General features: G+C 39.2%; 1 protein-coding gene across 5 annotated transcripts in view; it reads left to right on the forward strand.

Annotated features, from left to right (window-relative positions):
• PMS1 (PMS1 homolog 1, mismatch repair system component) overlaps window positions 1-24,308 on the forward strand; it is a 44,976-nt gene that overhangs the window by 15,161 nt on the left and 5,507 nt on the right. For 4 of the 5 annotated variants that reach the window (XM_032693947.1, XM_032693945.1, XM_032693946.1 and 1 more), the window contains 6 exons: window positions 5,721-5,837; window positions 9,522-9,644; window positions 11,528-11,671; window positions 12,875-13,773; window positions 18,254-18,709; window positions 19,255-19,385. In XM_032693947.1, the coding sequence (XP_032549838.1) occupies window positions 5,721-5,837; window positions 9,522-9,644; window positions 11,528-11,671; window positions 12,875-13,773; window positions 18,254-18,709; window positions 19,255-19,385 (1,870 nt within the window). The remainder of the gene's footprint in view (window positions 1-5,720; window positions 5,838-9,521; window positions 9,645-11,527; window positions 11,672-12,874; window positions 13,774-18,253; window positions 18,710-19,254; window positions 19,386-24,308) is intronic. The other variant, XM_032693948.1, reaches the window with a different exon arrangement.

Raw genomic sequence — 24,308 nt, forward strand, 5'->3', positions numbered from 1 at the left:
TAACTACTTTCCTGAGGAGCCTGTTCCAGTGCCCAACCACCCTCTGGGGGAAGAATCTTTTAATAGAATCATTAAGGTTGGAAAAGATCTCCAAGATCATGAAGTCCAACCTTTGACCAAAAACCACCATGCCGACTAAACCATATTGTGAGGTGCCACGTCTACTCAGTTTTTGAACACTTCCAGGGATGGTGATTCCACCACTTCCCAGGGGAGCTTGTTCCAATGCTCAACTACCCTTTAAGTGAAGAAATTTTTCCCAATATCCAACCTGAACCTCCCCTGGTGCAGCTTGAGGCCATTTCCCCTTGTCCTGTCTCTGGTTGCCTGGGAGGAGAGGCCGACCCCCACGTGAGAGTGGTAAGTTGTAGAGAGTGATAAGGTCACCCCCGAGCCTCCTTTTCTCCAGGATAAACACCTTCAGCTCCTTCAGCTGCTCCTCATCACACTTGTGCTTCAGATGCTCCACCATCATCTTTGTCCTTCTCTTGACATGCTCCAGCACCTCAATGTCTTTCTTGTGGTGAGGGGCCCAGAACTGGACACAGCACTCAAGGAGCCTCACCAGTGCCGAGTACAGAGGGACAATCACTTCCCTGGGCCTGCTGGCCACATTATTCCTGCTGCAAGCCAAGATGCCATTGGCCTGTTTGACCACCTGGGCACGCTGCTGGCACATGTTCAGCTGCTGTCAACCAGCAACTTCAGGCCCTTTTCCACAGGACACCTTAATAACCTCTTTTCCCCCAGCCTACAGCACTGCAGGGAGTCATGTCCCAAGTGCAGGACCCGGCATTTTGCCTGTGTTGAACGTCACACAGTTGGCCTTGGCCCAGCCAGCCAGCCTGTCCAGAATCCTCTGCAGATCAACACTCCCACCCAACTTGGTTTTGCCTGCAAACTGACTGAGGGTGCACTTGATCTCCTCATTCAGATCATTGAGAGAGATATTAAACAGGACTGGCCCCAATACTGATCCCTGGGGAACACTACTGGTGATCAGCTGCCAACTGGATTTAACTCTGTTCATCCCCACTCTCTGGGTTCAGCCATTCAGATAGTTTTTTACCCCACAGAGTGTACCTGTCCTAGCCATGGACTGCCACTTTGTCCAGGAGAATGCTGTGGGAGACAGTGTCCAGAGCTTTACTGAAGTCTGGGTGCACAAAATCCACAGCCTTTCCCTCATCCACTAGGTGGGTCACCTGATCATAAGAGGAGATAAGGTTCTCTGAACACTCACAGCTTAACATGTGTGGTTAAAGCAGTCAAAAAACTTGCAACACTCAGTAGTCTCTAATTCTTGAAAGGCTTTAAAGACAGGTGTTACCAGATGAAGATCCTTGACTCCTTGTAATATCTATTAGCTCCTCTCCTAACTTGCCTCCCAGCTCTCAAATCCGAGCATTTCTCCACTGTGTCATGCTCAAGAAAGCCTTTTCATTGAGAAGGTGCTCTTGTGTCACGAAAGGGAAATCTGAGTAGCGAATACACTGGAATCTGTAGGATGAGCAGTGCTGTGGAACATGACTGTCTTTCAGCAAATCCCCTTGATAGCTGTAATGTCTGATGCCCATGGGATAGACAGGTATGTCAGCTGCATCCAATGAGTGGAAAAGTGGTGTCTTGAGTTTCTTTACTGCATATCATCACTAATAGTTGTCCCACCATCACTTAGAGAATGGAGGGGACAACTCATTCCTTAGGGGCAAGTATAAAATATATGGGGAAAATAATTCTGATTGGTTGCATAATTGTTCTGTAAGCTAAATTGAAAAAAACGGTTGTGATTTCTGTTTTCAAGAGAGGTTTAAGTAAGGGCTCTCTTTTAGTGAGGTAACTTACCACTGGTTTTAAAACAGGACACCAATTATGGCATGGAGTTGAAAAACATTAACACTTTCAAGACCGGGATTCTAAAGAATGTGGTTAAGACTTGATCTATTCTTGATCTTAGCTGATAGGTTTTCTTTCACAATGTGCCAGCCCTAAAGGCTAGGTGTCTGTGCATCATTAAGCTGAAATGACTCTAGACATTGTACATGGACTGCTGTGTGATGTCTTTTGGTTTCCCTTGGGCTGAATTCAAACTTGAGATATTGCTGCCTGGCTTTGTTCCTGTTTGTTTACTCTCAGCAGGTAGGCAGCAATGGTTTCATTTGAAGCCTAATAGGTTTTAAGTCAAGAAGGCTAAGGAGTGTACTGGCCTGAAGAGTTAACTGTCTGCAGTGAGATACCAGGGTGACAGGATTTTGGAAGCATGTAAAACAAAATTAGAGAGATTGTGAAATACAGTTCTCTTTTACAGAGCTAACCCAAGTTACGTTACCAGCCTGCAGTTCATGTGCAACTGCTTGCTCACCTAGACTTTTACACCCTCAAGCTTTATTACAGGATATGACTGTCACAGAACAAATTAAGAAAATATGTGGTTTCTGGCTAGTAAAAGTCTACTTTGTTAAGTTACTGCCATTAAGTAGTAATAATGGGATGAGTCAGTTTAACTTGTAGTGTCATAGTTTTACTGAAGTAGGCGCAGTTGGAAACAGCATCCAGTCCTCAGCTCTAATTAAGGTTTTCCTTCTGTCTGTGATTGCAAATCACTGTAGCTGCTGATAGAAGTTCTAAATATGAAGGATAGTTAGGGATGTGGAGTGGCTGCATTTTCTTCTCTGTCATTCCTTGGTGTCTTTGAGGAGAAAAATATTGAGCAGCTCTTAATTCTCCTTAGTGCCGTCCGTAATACCAGGGACCCCAGTGGGAAGAGGGTGAGTCTTTCTCCACTCATGATACATTTTTCAAGGAATCCTTCTGGGCTCTGTATATGCATCCTGAAACAATGGATGCCTACTCCATGTGTGCATGGAGTCATAGTATCATGTATGTTGAAATGTACGTTGTCACCCTCCACGAAGTATGCATGTCCTAGGGCTGCATGGGGTGGAGAGAAATAGGTACAAACAGACCTACTTATCTTCTGTACATGTGCAGTAGATTTTATACACCTTATAACATTTTGTAATATCTCGATCGTGCAATCCCCTTCAATGAAACAAGGAGAGAGGTGGGATATATTTGGCTAGCTCTACGAAACCCAAGATGGGGCATATGTAATAATATATCTTCGAGTAGGCTGTTTCTGCAGCGTCATCATACTGACTGGAGTCAGATTCTTCCTTGGCTCATCCTCGACACCCGCTTTATATGACCTAGAAAAAAAATTTGGGGGGTGTGTGGGGGGTGTATTTTTAGCTAAACTAAAGGGTATAAGTAAGGTTAAAAAAATAGGGTATTGCAGGAACCTCACGGAAACAGGCACTTTCTAAAATAAGTGGAACAGGCATTGTTTCTCTGTGACTTTTTTTAATGCCTGTTGATACATCTGGAGAGACTAGAAAAATAATTTTCTTTAAATTACTAGCTCTTCCTGTGTTGTTGCTCCATAATGTGCCGTCAGGGCTAAAAATGAATACACACTGTATTCTGTGGTCATATACTGTAGAAATTAGGAATACAGAAATTGGAAATTGCCTAACCTCTTTAGTATGTAAGCTTTAATTTAATCTACAGCGGTAACTATTTTCTAAAAGTATGTCTGTAGTACTGAGTATTAATATCTGATAAATATATGACTAGTTGAAAAGCTAGTCTGAACTTATTACAGTATCTACTTTTAGCAAGTTTACATTTAATAAGTTCTCATTTTCCACCTTACTCAAGTGATCTTTTCACAGTTCTGAGTATCAGCCGTTTAGCGGGTCAAGCAGTGTAATAACCTTGCATTAATCAGCAGCTAAGATTTATATCTGTACCTGCAGCCTTACATTAGCATAACCTAAAATAAACAGCATGATGTTTATATTAGTCATATAACAAGTGTCTTTCTCAGTTTGGTCACATGCATTTAATTTAAAATATATCCAGTAAAGAAAAAAATCGCTTGGCACTTTGTGTTTCCATTTTAAGTAATCAATTTTAAAATAGAAGCAGTACAGGATATGTTTTATAAGAGGAGCTCTAAAGAAGAGGACAGATTCTTTCATCACTCCAAAATATCTTTGAGGAGACTTAGAGCAGGTGTAGAGGAGAGAGGCTGAGAGGCAGCGTGCCTTGGGCAGCCCCGGGCTGTCCTTTCCCCCTCTCTGCTGCTGGAGCACGGTGGGGACTCCCTACCAGAGCTGTGGACACCCAGCCCGTGGCTCTGCCTGCTCCTTTCTCCTTCTCCCCCTTGTCTGTTCGCTGCCCTCCCTGACGTAAATTGGCCTTTATGTTTTAAGGGGTTCAGGCTCGCTCCAGGATGACTGAGCTGTGATCCAGCATGTGCAAAGGGCTGTCAGGCTGGTGTCTAGGAGCTGAATTAGATTCAGGCAGGACTGCAGAGCCCCACTTCACAAATGCCACAGAGTGTGCGTGGAAATGGAAAATTAAAGATTTGGGGAATAGTTTAGGCTCAGCAGTCTCAAAGCTTTACAATTCCACCTGTCCTGTAGGAGGGGAGTATCGTTTTACAGGAATACTGTGTTCTTCTGTGGAATTCACCCCTGAAGGCCAGCAAATATCCCACGGGACAGGTGGAATTTTAAGGCTATGTATTGCATTTCTTGAGATGGGTGCTTGTGTATTTTTTTCTCCCACGACACTTTCAGTTAACATCCTATATCAGAATACTGTGAACTCATTTTGAATTCATTGGACACCTAGCACCTACTGAAAACATAAATTTTAGCGGCACTGTAACATCTGATTTAAAATGCAACGTGCTGAATTTTTTTTTCTTCTGTGTGTGAAGGTTGCACATTGAAATGCACTCAGGCATCTAACAGTGGCAAAAGTAAAGTGGACCTGAATGTAACAGTCTGTTGCATAGAAGCAGAAAACCAACAAAGGAAACTATTTTTTATTGTTGAATCAGCATATTCAGCTAAATTTTTGACTGTGTGCTATAGCACTTGTCATTAGCAAGAGACAAAATTTCACTTTCTAAAGTAGCTAATACTTTTTGTATCCATAAGTGGACTTGACAGGTAACTTCTGTTGCAAGTTCAAGTTCACTTTGCCTTATTGTACTTATCAAGTTTTTGCAATAGTATTCCAAGACGTGTAGCAAATAGAGCAGTTGTTTCTTCATCCTTCTAACTTTTGCAAAGTTTTCATTAGACAAATAACTGCTTTCCTTTCTAAATAGCAGGCTTGTCACAGACCTAGAGTATCCAGGTGAGGACTATGAGTGGACAGCTAATAAGCCTGATCTCTACCAAAGCAGCCTTTCTCTTCAGTATAAGTAACATAGGCATTGCAGTTCCCAAACTTTAAATGTTGAGCACCATGTTAGAGACACATCATAAACCCTCAATTTATAGGCTCGGTAAAAACACAAAGCCTACTGCTGTGTACCGAAGAGGAGAAGTACTGTTTGTATTGATTTGTGTTTAACAATTGCTTCAGGTACAGAAGTCCAGATTAGCCATGTAACATCCATAAATACAAGCTTTGCTTAGTTTTCCAATTGCTTTGAGCCTAAATAAGTAATACAGTATGAGAAGACATGCCAAAAAGTACCATATCGAGACGGTTAACACTGAAAGTTGTGATTTTCAGAGGGTCAAAGTACAGAATGTTACATATACAGTGTGTGTGCAGTTGCATATGCATGTTCATAGACATGACTTGAGTTCAACAAATATAATGTCAAAAATTTGACTCTGTGCCATTTGTTTCAGGCAGTTATTTGGCAGAAGACCAGGGTGTCAGATCACAAAATGGCCTGTATGTCAGTTCTGGGAACAGCCGTTATGGGCAGTATGGTACCTTTTCAGCACTGCTGTGAATACCCTGAGGTGAGTTTAAACTTCCTTCTCCCAAATTCACTTAAAGCCTGTCAATGAAGAGAGCCAAGTCAATATTCAAATAGAAGGAGACTTTGAAAAAGAGGATGTATCCCCAGACTGACATCTGATTAATGCATTTGCTTCTGTTACTGTCCTCTCCGTAAAATTAATTGGTTTGGTGATTGAAAATCCACTCCAAGAATCATCTCGTCAGGACTCATGTGGCACTGATCAAATGGCAGTAAAAACAGTTGTGATGACAAATGCAGAATTGCTGATTGCTCAGAGCTGTCCAGGCTGGGATTCCTGGCCCACAGGCAGGTTGTGCTCTGATTAATATCTAAGCATTTAGATCGTTCTCATCTTCGTGGCCTCTTAGCCTTGCACTCTAAAGAGTGTCCCCTCGATTTCAGTGAGAGGCACCTGAGAAGCAAAAGAAACACGTACTTAGAAGGCAAGTTATGCAAAATTTCCACCAAACATGTATTTCAAGGAAATAACTTGCTAGTTTCCAGAAAATTCAGTGCACTTGGCTTCCTTTACTCCTGTTGAAAATGAGGGAATTCCCCATGATACTTTCCTTTGTCCAGTGTTTTCAAAAATTTTTTACTCACCTTCCATTTTTGTTGAAGACACTTTTATAAAGGGGAGTCTTGCTACTATGGAACCTTCTAAGCTACATTTTTCTGTATCTTATAGTAATAAATCTTGACCAGTCACATAGATGAGATGAATCAGTGTAAAGTCACAATGGCTGTTAAACACAACGTAGCAATGCTCCATTCAGCATGGTGTTTAACAGCATTATTCAGATTTTAATAAAAGTCTGACTACATATTTGTATTACAGTTTAATAGTGTTATTCAGACTTGAGTTTTTCAGAATGCTTGTAGCAAAAATGCAGTGAAATGAGGGAGAAGAAAGCAAAGTCACTTCTTGTAGTTGACAAGGTTTTAGTTGCTTATGTCTGAACAGAACATCCAGAGCTGTTCTTACCTGAATGTATCTTGGATGTGCCCACAGGGCAAGTTCAGGGGGCTCCAAAGGGAAGACATGGGGGTATTTAGAAGGGACTAGCTTGAAGGAGGCACTCAGGTTCTCACATTACTTCCCTGCTATATCATGAGGCATCCATATTCCTTGAATAGAAGTGGGAGAACATTCCATCTCTCCCTCTGTCTCTAAATAGTGTGTAAAATACCACGTGCATCATTTATAGGTGTATAAGTGATCCATGCATAATGCTCACGCACAAATTGACGTTCAGAAACCGTGGACATTTCTAGACTAAGCAGCCAAACACTGTAAAATGACAGAATTAAGTTGCCTGTGTAACCCATTTCTTCCTCCCTTGTGTGCAGGTATTGGAATAGGTGTTTAAGGACAAGGCATAGTTTTCCTTCCCATTTAGATCCATGCCTCATTCAGTACACAGACCAGAGGGCAGCTCTTTCATTCTTTTAACTCCTACTTGTTCATTGTGTAGCTTCATATTCCTTTGTTGCAAAGTCTGCTCTGAAGACAAAACTAATTTTGCTGATCCAGGGATTTTAAAGACTGGTCTTCAAAAGATCTCCATTGTGAGCACTGAATGAAACAAGAACACATTTCAAGTTGACTCCAAAGCATGCGAAGTCCAGAGCTACTTGTAAAATAAAAAGAAAACTAAGAAAATAAAAAATTGGCACAACTTTTTACATGTGCTAAACAGCATTTATGCTTTTCAGGTCCCCTGTCTTGTAAATGGATAGATTTATCTGGGCTGAAAACTTTCACACAGGAAATTTTCCTAGTATCTTCTTTTTCTGTAAAGGTTAAGTTTAGCAGATACATGTGCCACAGGGAAAAAAATAACTCTTAAGAGCATTCTGCTGTCCACTCATCACAGATATATTTTGATATGTATATAAGTTGGGTTTTTAATTAAAACATTAATTTTGAAAACAGTTGATCTAATTTGTAATCAAAGATTTTCAGTCTTCGTAATTTTGTCTTTATACTTCATATGCTTTCATAGTTGAAAATTCTAATAAGACGAGTTTTATAAATTGTGGATAACTTTTCATGCTGATACTCTGCATGGCTTTAAATAGTAACAGCAGTCAGCCATTTCTAAATCTGGCACCTTCTTAAATGAGTTATTCAGAGATTTTCAGTTTTGCTTTAATGTTTTCTGTATATAAAAATATTGTTCGAAGTGAAAGGCTTTTACAAATATTTGTGAATTAGAAAAGTAACTTGAAGCATAGAAGGGGAACATTCAGGGAGGATATGCTAGAGCTGCAGAATAAAATCTAGAAGTGCTGCATGTTGTTTTCTGATAATCACCCAACAGATATTTGAGACCTCTTCAACTTGACCAGTGGTGTTTGGTTCTGCGCGACGTTGCTGACCTGAACACGCCAGCTTTAGCACAGAATGCTTGTGACAAGGTCAACAGGGAATAAGGGAGCACAGGAACAGAGAGCTGCTGTGACGTAGATGAATGGGAAGGACAGGCCAAATCCCAGGGATTTTAAATTCCATTTCAAAAGCATGATAATTTGGATTTTAGTAAATACAAGGGGTTCTGCCAAAAGCAGAGCTAATGAGGTCTCATTTCTGTGTTCAGTGATCCACCCTGCTACTAGAACATTCTCCAGACTTTCCCATATCTCCAAAATCTCCATCTTCATGATGCCTCAGTGGTCCTTCACTATCAGTTTGGGCAGGTGGCGATGGGGTGATGTGTGGGGCAGAGTGAGGGCTGGCCAGCATTGTCACTTCTTGCATGCTGATGGGTCCTGGCTTTTGAAAAGTTGCAATTGCCTTTTCCTTAGTAAAGGTCATTCTTCTGAGGCTATCCTCTCCAAACAGCTGTAAGTTATCACAGGAATTGTGGAAATATGATATCTTTGGGATTTCTGCTTCTTTATCAGATTGATTTGAAATTGATCCAGCAGTTTTAGAGTTGCGTGGTAAGGGAGAGGGGGAAGTGATGGGACAGGCAGCACAAGTCGTTGGCTGTATTTTGACCTAAAAAAACCTGTTAAAAGAATCTCAACAGAAAAATCTTAAAACTCAGAGTTCAAGTTAGGTACACAAATCATGTGTTGTTTCCAAGGTTCCCTGGCAGTGCTGTGTGCTCACAGGTTCTGCTGCAGCCTGTGAATCGTGGGTGCTCAGCACTCTTGAGAGTCAGATGATTTGGATACAGGTGGCGTAGGTAAATTTAGGTGCCCTGAATAAATGCCCTGTGACAGGCTATTTAAAGGTGCCATGTGTGTAGAAAGGGGGGGATTGTGTGTTTTGGGCTTTCCCTGTAGGGGTTGTTCACTGCTTCCTGGGCCAGGCTGGGCAGCAGTGCGTGCCTTTAGCTTGTGCAGGGCAACCCCACAGCCAGCAAACCTAAAGCTGCTGGCCTGGCTCTCCACAGCCCTCAGCTGCAGGAAGCATCCTGCTGCAGCTGGCTGTCCAAATGGGAAATATCCCAGTCAATTGGTTGAGGAAAATAGATATGAACCCATCTTTCTCAACCTCTTTTTTTTTTTTCTTCGAGTGTGTTTATTTTTTTATATCGTAACTTTCAAGAAGCAGTGCATGCATTTGAATGGCTTGGACTCCTGTACAATTGCCTTTTAAGATCTCACCTCTCAAAGAGCCTTTTTGGTTTCTCCAAAAGACTTTAGCACTGTATTTGTTTTATCATTGCAGATAAATCTTTCTGGATTTCTCCCAAAAGCTGAGTCAGACAGTTCTTTGACAAGTCTTTCAAGTTCAGAAAGGAGTTTCATTTTTATAAACAATCGTCCAGTTCTTCAGAAGGAAATACTTAAGGTAATCTCTTTTATAGCTTTTAATTCAAGGAACAGAAATGTGATTTCTTGGAGGACAGAGACATACAGGCAACCTACAACCTTTTTCCCACATAAAATAAAGTGCTACAGGTGAAGATACTGGCATTTACAACAGAAACCCCTTCCACAAATCCAATGCTGCTGGTGCCTCAATTCTATTCCATTTGCTGCAGTCCCCATCACTACAGGTTACGTTTTTGGCTGTTTAAAAGAAAGGTTATTTCAGATGCTCTATGCAAGAGACCAGAACAGTTGATTCTTTCTTTGTATTAGCCTGCAGAAATCACCTGTGCAATTTCCCATAAGGGAACTTTATGTAGTTTCCTGTAAGAGAATTCTTCTATAAAGTTTTTGTTTTGTCCACTTCTGTTGTGGGCTTGTCAAGCGAACACCCATCCTTTCCCTTTAAATTTGTGTATGCACTGGGTAGAAATGAAAGTGATAGTGCAGCAGCATTGGCTACAGCTGAGCATTGTGTAGGCAGAATTTGATACTCTTGGGTTTCTGTCACTACTGAACCTTGCAGCACTTCACTTGGAGCAGCCTTGCTGTCCTAATCCTTGCCATCGCCAGGAAAGAAAATCACATTCATGCCAAAGTGTCCGTGTAGCTTTTAAGGTGGAGACAATGAAGTTATTTTCAGTTGGCAAGCAAAGCTTTGTAGGTGTAAACCCTGAACCTGTGTTGGTATGTTAAGAGCCAAAGAAGGCTAATCCATCTCCACACAAAATATGATGTGCTTGTTTCTTCTGGGAGCTCAAAGCTCAGCTTGAATCCCGTGACAGATAAGGTTTTTTTAACTAGAGCATAGAAGCTTGGATTCAAGGTGGAATTCAGCATACTACCATACAAAGTAAAACTACAGTGACCCACATGGAAAACAAGCTATACATCACTTTTAGCTCCATGCTATGGATGGGGAAGAAGTGCTGGTGGACCTCTTATTACTACAGTTCAGTGCCAGCTAAGGACAGACTATGGAAATATTAAGGTTAAAATAACTTGAAAATATTTCAATAAATTCAGTGTTATTTAAACAACATTTAGGAATGAAAAATTAAATTTTAATCATTTTTTTACACCTTCAATTTTTTTTTTGATCTTGTTAACATATTCTTTTCTCCAGTATGTATGTCTGTGGGAGGAGGGATCCAGGATACTAGAGGGGAATGCAAGGATCTTTTATTTGGTCCTTGTAGTTAACACCACCAAAATTCTGAAACAACTGAATATTTTTGTACTCTTTTGGAGGAGTTTTTAGGAGTATTATAGAGAAAATAGTAAGAACAAGAAGAGTTTGAGAAAAGCTGTAAATTTATAACTGGGTTAATAAAAGGAACTAATTGGTCTTGTTTTGGGAAAAAAGCAGGTCTGTAGTCCAAGTGCTACTTTCTCAAACAGACTTTATTTGGACTGAAAGAGAGAGCAGTGTGGTTGTATGCTGTATAAGTCAGTTTTCTTTAAAAAACAACTAGTAGTATTGGTGGTGATTGAGGAAAGAAACATCGAAATTGAAGTCCATCCATTGCATTGCATCCCAGTTGCATCCATTAGGCACACCAATATCTTTTCTTCCTGGTGCAATCAATACATTCATTCAGAATGTCCATTAGCATCTTGGAATTGTTCCTTTTTTTTTTTTTTTAAGTTTATCTGTGGAGACATGGAAACCACCAGTAACTGCCCTTTTGGTGATTTTTCTGGTTTACATGTATATGATAACCTTTTTAGCTTTCCTTTAACTTAAAAAAAGCAACAAAACCAACAAACCAGTTATCCTTTTATAATGTCAGATTTTGTTTCTGTGCCTTTTTGTCTATTTTACTGCCTTTACTGACATCTCTCTATTAAATCAATCTGTAGTTAATTCGACAATACTACAGTATGATGACACACAAGGACTCTACTCGTTTATATCCTGTTTTCTTTTTGAGTATTACTGTACCTGCCTCTGCTGTGGATGTGAATGTCACACCTGATAAAACTCAAGTTTTGCTGCATTATAAGGTAACTAAGGTTTTTACCCTGGTTTTGAGTTGTCAACCTTTTACTTATGTAAGCATAATAAGGGCTTTGGGGACTACAAAAAAGTTGGAAGGTAAACAGTGCCTCCGGGGTCTTTTTGGTTTGGTTTTTTTTAGTTACTTGATAGCTTATCTTTGTCACAGGACTGTTTTGATCAAAAAGTACTGAACAGGCTAAGTGGAGAATTATTCAAAATTAATTTCCCAGTTGATTTCAGATTTTTATGCTGCCAGATATATGTGTGCATTACTTTATTTTCAGATGCCTTTATAGTGAGGATAGCTAAATAGAATCATGATACGTGTCCCTACATAAATCTCATACTTCATATCTACACTAAGTAATCACTATTTAAACACTACATACATTAAGGGGGGGAGGACAAGAGGGGCACTGATTTCTTGTCAAACCACTATTTTGCCATTATGTGTATAGATTATTAATGACATCAATTAAGTGCCATAGAAATTAGGAAGACTACATTAGTAATAAAGTGCTTATTCAAAGTTAATGTAGGTAGTCACACCAGTATATTAACGGTGTTCACAAAAAACCTTTTGTATTTGTCTATGTCAATCTTGTAAATGTACTGCCTGTTAAGTGCCACTTATATGAAAATTAACACAGCATTCTCACATTTGATCTAGTTTTCCTTTGGCATTAGAAAAAGGGTTGGGTTTTCTTTTCCCCTTTTTTTTTTAAATTTATTTCTGTTTTGTACAGTTGTGGGTGGTTTTTTTCTTCTTAATTTCCATCATTTGCTGCAAAGCTGTTTTGGAAACATGTACAATAGAAGCACCTACACAAACACACTTGTATGGAATGGGATGTTGCTGGTGCACCTGTTTTGAGTGTAAGCTTCTAATTCCATAAGAAGTAGGAATATCTTTACCTGATAGTGGTTTAATCAGTCAATACCCTGTTGTAAAGAAAGCAATTAAGTGATTTTGTGATATCAGAGTAAACTAGTGAAGCAGAACACCTATCACAAAATATTTGGTCATGGAGATGTCCAGTTGAGTCTTTTTGAGTGTGTGTAAACAACTGAAATGCAATAATCTGTCCAGATAATAATCTGAACATGATCACTTTTTAAAATATTTTTCTGTATTTTCAGCATCTGTCAGTTACATTTTCAGGTGCACTTGTGTGTATTTTCTGTTTTGTTTCTTTTTTTTTCCCTAGGAATCTGTCTTACTTGCAGTTGAAAATGTGTTGAAATCACTGTATGGGCCACTACCTGCTGCAGTCCCTGGTGAAAGTAATAAAACAGATGTTACCTCAGCAGACATGTTTGTTCATAGAACAGAACAAACAGATGTGGTTGGTAATGAAATGGGACCATCTGGAAACGATGAGCTACATGCTCATACTTCATTCCTTTCACTCAGCAGTGATGTGCAAAACTGTCAAGCAGTAAAAAACACAGAGATCTGCTTAAATCATCAGACTCCTTGTGCTGATAATGTACAGAGTCGCCTGGACGAGAGGGAGGTTTCTAAGAGTGATGCCTTTCCAGACAGCTCCTTAAATTTGTTGTGTGAGGAGGAACAGAATGGACAAAATATGACTGATATTCAAAGGGACAGTGTTCCTGTGGATCCCAAGTCTAAAAAGGCCGACAATGAGCATCTTTTGAGTTTTGATAATACTGATCAAATAAATAAAAATGAGGAAGCCTCAGTCCCTAAAGACTTGCCTGAAATCTCTGCTGATAGTTGGAGTATGGGAAGTGCATTTAAAGACAGTCTAGGAGACAAACTGGAACCTGTCAAGATTTTGATGCCTGAAGTTGAAGGAACAATTAGTAAGCAAAAAGAATGCACTGCTCTACAAAGCAATGATCCACAAATCTCAAATCAAAGCGTAAAGAAAAAAAATGTGATAAGTGAAAAATTCGGACATGTGACAGCTTATGACTTAATTAATAGGAGAATAATAAAGAAAGCAAAGTCTGCATTTGAAATTTTCACTAACGAATGTCGTCCAAAATTGATAAGTGATAATCCAAAGACCAGCATGGCAGACATTCTGCTGAAGGTTGAAGAGCAGTGGAAGAATTTGAGTGAAGAGGAAAAAAAGAAGTAAGTATTCAGACTGTGACTTGCTTCTAAATATGGTAGCTACCAAAGAGTCCCTTGTGATGAGTTAAAAAAATTGTAAATTTCCAGTTACTTATGAAAAAAAAACAGAACAGAAAAAGATTTTTGACTTGTTAAAATCAGCATCAGTGTTTGTGAGTTGCCATCTTTTGCTGTGTGCAGTTGTTCACTGCTGATTTGAGTTACTCATCTTGCCCCTGTGCCATGCAGCAGTTGGGTAGGGACAGTTTTGCTGAGTGGTTATTTAGAGATGACAGGCAATAAAGCATACTATGTGAATCCTGCAGACTTCTGTTTTCTGAGGGCTGCCTTTGCTTTGTCACTCCTTGTGATTTGTCCTTGAAAACCAGCATGGTGATGGAGATATATAGTTCCTCCAGAGGTTTTCCAACTTTATTGCTAGAAAGTGAGAATTCTTTTTTAGGATCTTTAGTACTCGAACATTTGGTAAAGTCCTTTCCTCTAAATTTAGTACATCTCCCAACCCAGGCTACCTCAGAATTGTATTTGTAAAACCCAGTCAAATGACAGAAGGAATTACCTTTTCCCCTAAACAGCTATTCTAGTGCTGGTTCAGAGAATACAGTACAATTTGCATTTTAATCTGTTTCAAACAAGACCAAGTTGCTTTCTACATTACAGTGTGAACAGTTAAACTCCATAGTTTTTCTAAAACAAAATGTCACTGAGTTTTTGAAAACCATCTGCCAGAAAGGGGAATATTTTAGGCTAATCTGGGGTTGGGTTAGTTAAAATATTAGTTAAAATATTAGGTAATGTTGTCCTCTATATGGAACTTACCTTATGGTAAAAGATGAATTAATAACAGATTTTGAGACATTTTAAGACAGTTAAAAAAAAAGAAACACAAAACCTTCAACATTTTGTTTGTAACTTTTTGAACTGTAAAACACTGTAGGGCATCGCACAAATGAGGAAAAACAGAAGTTGTTCTCTAGTAGTTTTGCATGTAATGATTTGAATGCCTATCATAATTTGTAGCAGAAAGTTTGGGAGATGAAAATTTGATTCTGAAGAACAAACTCATTGGAAGTGGTGTGAAAATATGTTTTCTTCATATTGTGGGAGCAAGGAGAAGGGAATTAAAGACCATTGAAAAGGAAACTGTACAGTTTGGTGTAATTTTAACACCAATGAGAGATTTGATTAGGAGAATGTTAAGAAAGAGAAGCCATACCTGTTGAATTACTATTATATGTCTTTTTCCTTGACTTCTTGACTTTCTTTCAAAACATCTGCTTTGTTCTGAATACCAGCTATATCAGAGCTCAGTAAAACCTTTTTTTCTAGCTTCTGATTCACTTAATTTAAAGCTTACTAAGCAAGCAACATACCATGGTCACAGAACCATACATGTGACAATGTATTTTGTCCATCTCTGCATAAGCAGGAATATTAATTTAATAGTAGAAATCTACTCTAATTATGTTCAGACTTTTAATGAGATGAAACAAAAGGTTCTGCCAGCTGTTTCAGAAAATTTTAATTTGCTCTGCTTTAGCTTTTGGGATTTCATGGTTGCTTTCCTGGTACAACTGTTATGTTAAAGAGTGTGCCTGCAGATTAACTCTGCTTTAGTTTGGGAAGGAAACCTCTTTAGTAATGAAGTTTTCCTTATATGTAGGACTGAATGTAGTTTAGTCTCTCTCTATATATATTTTCCTTATACATAAGATTGAATACCATGATTGTTGAAGCAAATGAAAAATTTACCACTAGTTGTATCCATACATTTCAACTTTGATTCTTTCAGCTTCTTGCCACTTTTAATCTCTTAAAATTGCCTCAGGGAATATCAAATAGGAAGAGACACGCAGACAACTTCTGCAAAGCAGCACTCCAGAAGGACTTGTGGCAGAGAACATTAGTCTTGCCTACCAGGTACTCTGGATAAATTGGGCCACCTAGAGGTAACAGCAAATGTCTATACATAGGGCAGCCCAAGTGCCAGTGCTCTACTGAGCACACGTACCTCCAACTTCATGCATCCTGGCTGGCACAACACCACATTTCCTGGACTCCAGCCCTCCATCCTTCTGTGATAAAGCCGTGCCTTTTGCAGTGGGTGTGCGTGGTTTCAGCATCCCTGTTTCTCTCTGTGGCCCCTCCAGCAGGTCTAAATTAATTTAAATCCCTTTTGGGAATAGTACAAGCAACAGATGTCTCGTAGTGACACAGGATGGCCTTTTCAAAACAAGCCAGCATTTATTACACAACCGGAATGTAAAATGTTATGGTCTTTAGGTTATAATAGAAGAGGAAAGCTCCCATGCATGTCCATGTTGGCAGCATCACATATCCCCCTGCTTTGCAAAGCCAGGATTTAATTTCTTGCACTCGCTCTGCTCTTACTTAATACAGCTGGCCTTAATGTTTCTTGCATATCAGGCTCAGGTAGGAGTGGGAGAAATCCCTCCAAGTGCCATAACAGTGGCAGGAGTAGTTACCCTGAAGGTGTAGGAAAAGTTCAAAGCTACACACACTTTATCATGGGACTAACAAATCACCTTGTCAGCACTCTGCAGTAATTCTTCATGAGTATATTTGTGCCTTGGGAGAAATATTATTTTAGGTAGCGTGGTCTTTGCTGTCAGAGTTTGCTCCAAATACTCAAATTCAGATTATTTGTCTTATAAGGTCTGAGACACTTTATATTAAAAGGGTTTTGTTATATGCTAAATATTTTGTTTGGGATTAAGATACAAGGGGAAAAGAATATATTGTGGCTCCATTTTTTTAGTTAAAGCAAAGCTGCCTTTTAAACTAGACTTCATTCTAGTCTTCCACTATGTCCTTACACCCATTTTTGCAAATTTCCTTGGCTTTAGGTTTTGTAGTTTCAGAAAAGGATCCTGAATTTACAGTCTTAATTCCCAAAGCAGAGGAGAAGCTATTCTTGTAACACTTGTTGATTTTACTTGCCTCTATGGAAGGATTTTTAAAAAGGCAAAGGTGTTCCCTCATAGTTTGTAAACCTGCAGTTTTTCCTTGATTCTCAGCAAATCACTGATAGTGATGTGTATGAATCTGCAAGACCCTCACAATCAGAGTTTGTAAGGCTGGAATTTTTCTGGTGGCCTGAAATGACAGGCAAGTTGGAGTTTGTTTGGAAGTGCTTTCATTTTGGATTATCAGTGTATCACTGAAAGCTCAGTGCTCTTACAGTTAAATATTTTCCTGCGTTACAATTGGGTCTATTCAAAACAAAGTATGTATTGATCTGGTCAAAGCTATAAATGAATTTGGGATTTAAAAAAAATTCTGTTCAAGTGATTTCGTCCATTCATTTTAAAAGGAGCAGATGTTTTTTATCTTAATGTTTGCTCCATATTTTCTAGGACATGATTTATTGCAAGAAACTATTTAAGCTGACTTTTTTAGTTAACTAAATATTGGTACCATATGTGAATGCTAGCACATCATAATTAATTGCAAATGGTGACCCTTTTGTTGACCTTAATTTTCCAGCATGCATACACATAATTGAATCAAACTGTTCTAGCAAGTAGCAATAAATAAGTATGACCAGCTAAAATACTTATTTCCAATACTTATATATGATAGTACTACTTTTTCTTTTTTTAATTAAGATCAGGCTGTTTGAATTGCCTTCTAGAATTCAGAATATCAAATAAGGGCAAAAAGAAGTTCAGCAAATCACATCTTTTCCTTTCAAAAAGTAAGATTCATATGCTGTAGACAAGCATAGACCTGGCATCTATAAAAGTTTAGCTATCTCCCTGACATTTATAAACTCATTAAGAATCCATTCATGTTGTAGAGGCTTAGTAAGTAATGATGTTTTAACCATTTAGACAGCATTTAGGAGTAGTTTGTTATTGAGTGCTTTTTGAAAAATCTGTAAGTTTATTAGTTACAGGCTTCTGTGATAATAGTACATATTCTGTATTCTTACACTTTATGTGGTTAATTTTAGGCCATTTGTAATCAATCAATACTTTTATTAAGTAAAGCTTGAGGCTTGTGAAATTATTCAAGCTCCAAACTCCTGCCTGGCCAGGTGGAGTCCCCTGGAAGTCTCTGGAACTAAGTGACTGTGAATTGAACTGGATGTGCCTTGACACAAAACTCCTTCCAAAACTATATATTTGATTGCAACAGGGGACTGAGGTGAAGAGCAACTTGCTGTATGTAGATCTTTATATGATGAAGTCAACACCTCCCCCTTCAGTAATTCACATTTTGCTGGCTGTCATGATGAAGGAAAATTTGCAACTTGTCTTCAAAGTGTAATGTAATACAGGCACAGGCCCTGATGTCCTACCATCCCTGTCAGGGTGGAAAGCATATTGGTGTGGGTGCTTGAAGGAACCACGGACGTTGTTCCTGCTTACCTTGCCTTCTGGTTCAAGATGTTAGGAGTTAGTTGGGGTTTGGGGCTTTTTATCTGATTCTGTTACTGTTTGTTTTCTCTTTTAAGTTATGAAATAAAAGCCGCCAAGGACCTGGAACGGTACAACAGAGAGGTCAAGAAAGTTAGTGCCCAGACAGTGCACCGGCCAGCAAAGGAGACAGGAAAACAGAAACCCAAGCTAAAGAGTTCTGCATCTGACCAGCAGAAGCTTGACAAGATATTCCATGATCAGATTGAAAAGAAGGGGAGACTTGAACAGCCCGTGAAAATTGTGACAGTGCCTTTTTCTCTGAGTTCCTGTAGACGTCACCTTCAGAGACAGGAGAAAAATGTTTCAGACGAACAAGAGCTTTTCCTGATCCGTCGCCAGAGTTGTCCTGATGTCTGGATATTTGCTACTGAAAAAAAGCTGAAGTTGCTGAATCCATATAGATTGGAAGAAGCCCTGCTATGTAAAAGGTTACTGATGAACCATAAGCTGCCAGTAGAGAAACTGGACGAGCCGATTATGTTAACGGACAGGTATTGTACAAATATATATTGAGCAAAAATTGGTATGTTATTTGAAGTATCATTTGATAATTATTCACAGTAAATTCTGGCAAGGCCCTCTTTGCTAATTCTATGATTATTTGTGCATTCATTTATCTGTAGGAACAGATTTTTGGGTTTTATACTTTTACCTTGAAGTAATGAGCACACTTGGTCTTGTTCCAGTTGAAATAAGTATGATTTTTGAACAGTTTCATTGGTAGTGCAGCAAAGACAAATGTCATTCCCCGTGAAGACAATTAGATGCTCCACGTTTTCACAATGTCACTGTAGCTGACTTTCACCCATGGATTAGGGAATGGCTGATATAATTATTACTATATGCCTAAGCTTGGTCACTCACTAAGATATGTGAATAGTTCTGATTTTGTTTCTATAAACAAATTGCTTTTTCAAATACTTTTAAAAGTCTTGATCATTCCTTATCAATTGCTACATTTTTCTGTGGTTTTTTTGCACAATTTTAATTTTCACATTAAGGATTTTGATTTTAACACTGGGGATTTTTTTTGCAGTCTTATTGGTGGATCTCAGTACATGGCTGCTCTTTATAAAATGCAGAAGAATTACCAGAGTTTCCATGGATCAGGTTATTTATCAGATCCAAGGCTTGTAGCAAATGGATTCCAGATAAAAGTGATAGAAGGTATGATGGTTTTAAAATCTTTTAGTCGTATTTGAGCTTGTTTCTTATGATATAATGATTTAAGTTATTGTTAATTTAGATCATGTTATTCTACATCACTTTGTCTTTTAAAGCACTAGCATCCTGCTTTCCTTAACATTGAGATTTTATTCCTTGGCAAAGAATGCAATCTTCTACACAGAACATTGAGTAGTGGATAACTGAACTGAAAGCTTTAATAGAATTTCAAAGAATGCTTTTAAATCCATGGTTTCCTCACTTTTAATTCTTTTCTCAAAATGCTTGATGCCCGTATCCTTAATTGCCATTCTGACAATTTAAAGTGATGAGAATTCCCTAGTGCTGGCATCTTCTTCCATGGTGTTACTTGCAGAAGCTTCTGCTTTAGCTGACCATTCCTCTGCTGTTGAGCAGTTGAGGAGGTCCAGTGAGGAGCTGGATCTGGTTAATGATGTACTTTCCTATCACAGTTGTGACACAGAGCCCAAAGGGGCCAGCAAAGAGAGGTGGTCACAGGATCACCAGACTGTTCCATGGAGTTTGATCTGGACTTGTTTTTTAGGGAGCATGCTTTTCAATACCTCTATGTTGGTCACAGAATAAATGTGTTTCATATAAGATCCTTTAACCTTAGCAAGAGAGCTCAAATATTTATGCATTTTCCTGAAGAACAATTTATAGGGATGCTGTTGGAAACCCAGGGGCAACCATCCCAGTGTTGGTTCTGCAGATCACAAATTCTCCAGCAGAATTCCAAGAAAAGGGAGCGTCTTTGGGGGTAGTACCTAGCTGACAGCTCACAGAAAAGATTCACCATAAGAGCTGTTAGAAATGCTATAGCTTCATGTGTTACAGATCCCCACATATGTACAGTGATGACAGATGTACTGTAACATATGGGATCTTTTAAGGGTAGGTACAAAAAAGGGATGTAGACCAACTTCTTCACTCAGAGGCTGGCTCTTGGGAAGAACAGAGCCTAAGCTGTTTTCCTTACTGAATCATGCACAGCAAAACCAAGGAAACTTCTTTCTGACTGACTAAATCTCTACATAAATAGCAAAACCTTTGTGGAAGAGGTGTTCATGGTAATAATCCTAGAGTGAATGATTAGGGGAATGAAGTGTGTACTGTAAGAGGCAGCTCTTACAAGGTTTATTCAGTCTAGCAAATTAAAGCTGAGGAGGTCTGTGATATGTTCCTAGACACATGGGAGAGAGGGATTGTGGCTTAGCACTTCTCACATACTTTTTTTTTTTTCCTACTTCCTGATATTGTAAATTTGCTCAAAATCTAATTAATGTAAACTGGATGTGAATAAATTGAATGTGAAGATTTGAAGACAGTTTGTAGGCAACAGCAGAAGAGGGTTGTTGACCGCTCTTGTGGTACTGGAGATGTGTCATGGTGTAACCCCAGCCTGCAGCTCAGCCCCACACAGCCACTCACTCTCTACCCCCACAGTGGGGTGGGGGAGAGAATTGGAAGGGTAAAAGTGAGAAAACCCATGGGTTGAGCTGTAACAGGCAAAGCAAAGTTGTGTACAGAAGCGAAACAAACCGAGGAATTAATTCCCTGCCTCCCACGGGCAGGCGGGTGTTGAGCCCTCAGCGGGGAAGCTGAGCTCCATCACAGGGAGCAGTGATTTGCAAAGACAAACAGCATCACACTGAATGTCCCCCTCGTCCTTCTTCTTCCCCCAACCTTCTGTGCTGAGCACGATGCCACATGGTGTGGAATGTCCCTGTAGTCAGTTGGGGTCAGCAGTCTGGCTGTGTCCTCTCTCAAATCCTTGTGCACACCCAGCCCTTTTGCTGGTGGTGTGGGGTGAGGAGCAAAAAAGGGTTTGACTCCAAGCCGTCCTCAGCAATAACAAAAATATCCCTGTTTTACCAACACTGTTTCCAGCACAAATCCAAAGCACAGCCCCACACTGGCTACTGTGAACAAAATTGACTATCTTGGCCAAAACCAGCACAAATGGGAAACTACTTTTAAGACAGCTTGATTAGTTTAAAGCGGAATTGTACACTATAATAGCAAGGAACTCAACACAGTAACTGGGAAGTAGTAACTGTCTTCCACTCCAGTGTTCCTAAGATGTAGATTTAAGAAACTCTTGTGAGGAAACTGCTCTTGTTTGGTTTACAGTTAATGAAAGTAAAAATGCTTTGTGGGCACTGTGCAGGTTGATGAACCATGGTCATGGACTTGATTGGTACCATGCGGATAGCCCAGTGAAGAATGGGAATCTAATTCAGTTCTTTGTCCCAGTCTTCTATTTTAACTACTCAAGTGAAATGTTAATAACATCTGAGTCTTGTCAGTCATGTTTATAAGCTCCTGCTGATGACATTATAGCAGTTACAGCCTCTTATATTAAAAGAGCATACCACTGCAGATGAAGGTAGAAATACCAGCAAACAAATGGAATTTCTCCCAGCTTTTTTTCCAGCTGACCTAAGGATTTTTATTAATACTTCATCAGTCCCTCCTTTTTCTTTTTTTTATTTAATCTTGTCCCTGAAATACACTATCTTCTACAAATACTTATTAAAGCTGATTTTTAGAAACACAGGTATTAATTATTAACATTCCTTATATATCCTTCTCAGGGAATTCCACTATGCATTTGGGTTCTTTAGTTCATAGATTCTTGTTGTATAATCTTTACAGAAAGTGACGTGCAGACCAGGAGTGATTTGTCCCACTTAGACCTGAGTATTCTATAGGATTTCTCAGCTCTGAAAGAACAAGTTTGTCTCACAAAACCTTCTTCACTATCCTTATAGAAGCATTATTTTTTTCACTGTCTGAATTCAGTGTTTATTTTTGTGGGTTTTTTGAAATTCAGACACATCCTGAAAGCAGGGAATTCAAATGTTGTTGAACTAGAAGTTGCTTCAGAAAGATTTTTTTTCTTCAGGATATATTGTTAATTTTTGGGGCTAGAGGTTCTGCTTTGCATGGTGAATGATTAAGTCACAGCTTGCTGTGGAGAGGTGTCCAGAGTAAAAATGTGCACTTAACCCATGACAGCTGGAGAGTTTCACCTTGGCAGCATTCACAGGAGCACACTGGAACCCCTTTCTCTGTGCACATAGCTTTGTAACTCAGTTTTCCCCAGTTTTCCCCAACTTTTTTTATTAATTGGATCAGCCCTAGTATTTGCTGTTTCTCAACTGAACTATCAGCTCTTTCTTGCTATCAGGGTCCACTGTAGTATGTTTGAAGGTCAGTACTTTCCTTTAGGCCTTTAACCCTGACATAGTCACATTAATGTTCCTCTCTGACTGCTGGTTAATTTTTTTATTAATAGCCACTAGTGCATGGCTCCCTTTTTCATCCTGGGCAAAGAGTTTTATTTTCTGTGGTGGAAAGTTTCCTTTTTCTGAGAGAGATCATTTTTATGTCACAAACAAAGGATCTGTTCTTTACCTTTGAATCTGAATGGGAAAGTGGTACTTCTGATAATTTCCTCTTGCTAAATAAAAAGCCTTTCTGTTGTTCCATGTGAATAAATCTGGATGCCATTGGTAGCTCTAAAATACCTTCCAAAGCAAGAACAAAAGAAACTTAGCTCCTCCAGTTTGGTGTTTGGCAGTTTTAATCACAGAAGAGGTTTTCCTTGACCCCTGGTGGTCTCTGAAGAGGACTATTAGTCTAGTAGGTTGCCCTGATTATTTGTTTAAATTTCCACACATATTCTGCCAAAGAAGAGAAGGACCCAGACAGTTGCTGCCCATTGCCATATATTAAGTTATTCATAATACTAACATACTAATTTGGAATGCTGGACCCCTTGCTTTGGTATTGTGCACCTCATAGGACAGTTTCCTAGATTAAAATAATTACTTAAATATAGGACCATTTATTCATTCCTTATTTCCTTTCAGTTTTGGGGTGTTTTACAGAACTGTTTATTTAATAGCAAGAAAATCTGAGCAGCTGCCTTAATTTGGAAGGTGACTTTGGTAATTCCCATGATGGATTGGGTGTGCATCTCCACTGATCTTTGTTAAAGATAATTCTTTGCAGTTTAAATTCCTACTTTTTGGCAACTCTCAGCACAGAGGGGCTTTTTATAAGGATTTTGATTCTGACAGTTGCTTGCTTGAAAAAACCCCCACCCACATAATATTGGCTTTTCCTTATTTGGATGACTTGTCTGTAAGGGGCAACATCAGTCATAGGATAAAAGAATTGTAATTCATTAGTCTTGCACTAAATTTGTCAGGTCTTGGGATTAATAGTCAAAAATTGAATCTTATTCCCTCACAGGGCTTTTCATTCATAGAAATCCAACTATACACTTTAATGGCCAAGACCTTTTAGCTAGTGGGGTTGTTCTGAGGTTAGTTAGTTACTCCAGTAACTTTCCAGGAGCCTTCCTCAAAGGCCTACCATGGACATGCCTTGCTCTGAACCCCACAGCACCACATGGCACCAGATGCACTACTCCTAGTGGGTTTTTGAAAGGTCTAATTAGGTGTTTTCTTTCTAGCAAGAACTCATTTGCACATGGGGTTTTGTTCTTGTGCTGTCATTTTGGTGGGAAAACTGTTTGCACTTCCAGCAATGTTTTCCTTTTTCACAAATGTTTTCCTTTTTCACAAATGCACCTTTGGATATTTATTTTTACAAGAGTGTGGCGTTCCAGGCCTTCCTTGCCTATTGTTTTATTTGACAATAAGTCTGCCCTTTCAATGTGTTCTTGTTATAAGACAGAAAGGTAATTTACATTTACTCCACATTGTTGAGAGACTGTCTATGACTGCAGCCAAAGTTGTTCCAAGTATCCTAGATTTTGGAAGTGCCCTATCTTCTTCATGGTTTTGGTAGACTAAGATCTTTTGTATTGTCTCCCCATTTCTCTTTGTATTAATTGCTCAGCAGTCTAAGGAGTTTTCAACTAGATTTTTC

The sequence above is a fragment of the Chiroxiphia lanceolata genome, chromosome 7 (assembly GCF_009829145.1).
Source record: "Chiroxiphia lanceolata isolate bChiLan1 chromosome 7, bChiLan1.pri, whole genome shotgun sequence".
Classification (NCBI taxonomy): domain Eukaryota; kingdom Metazoa; phylum Chordata; class Aves; order Passeriformes; family Pipridae; genus Chiroxiphia; species Chiroxiphia lanceolata.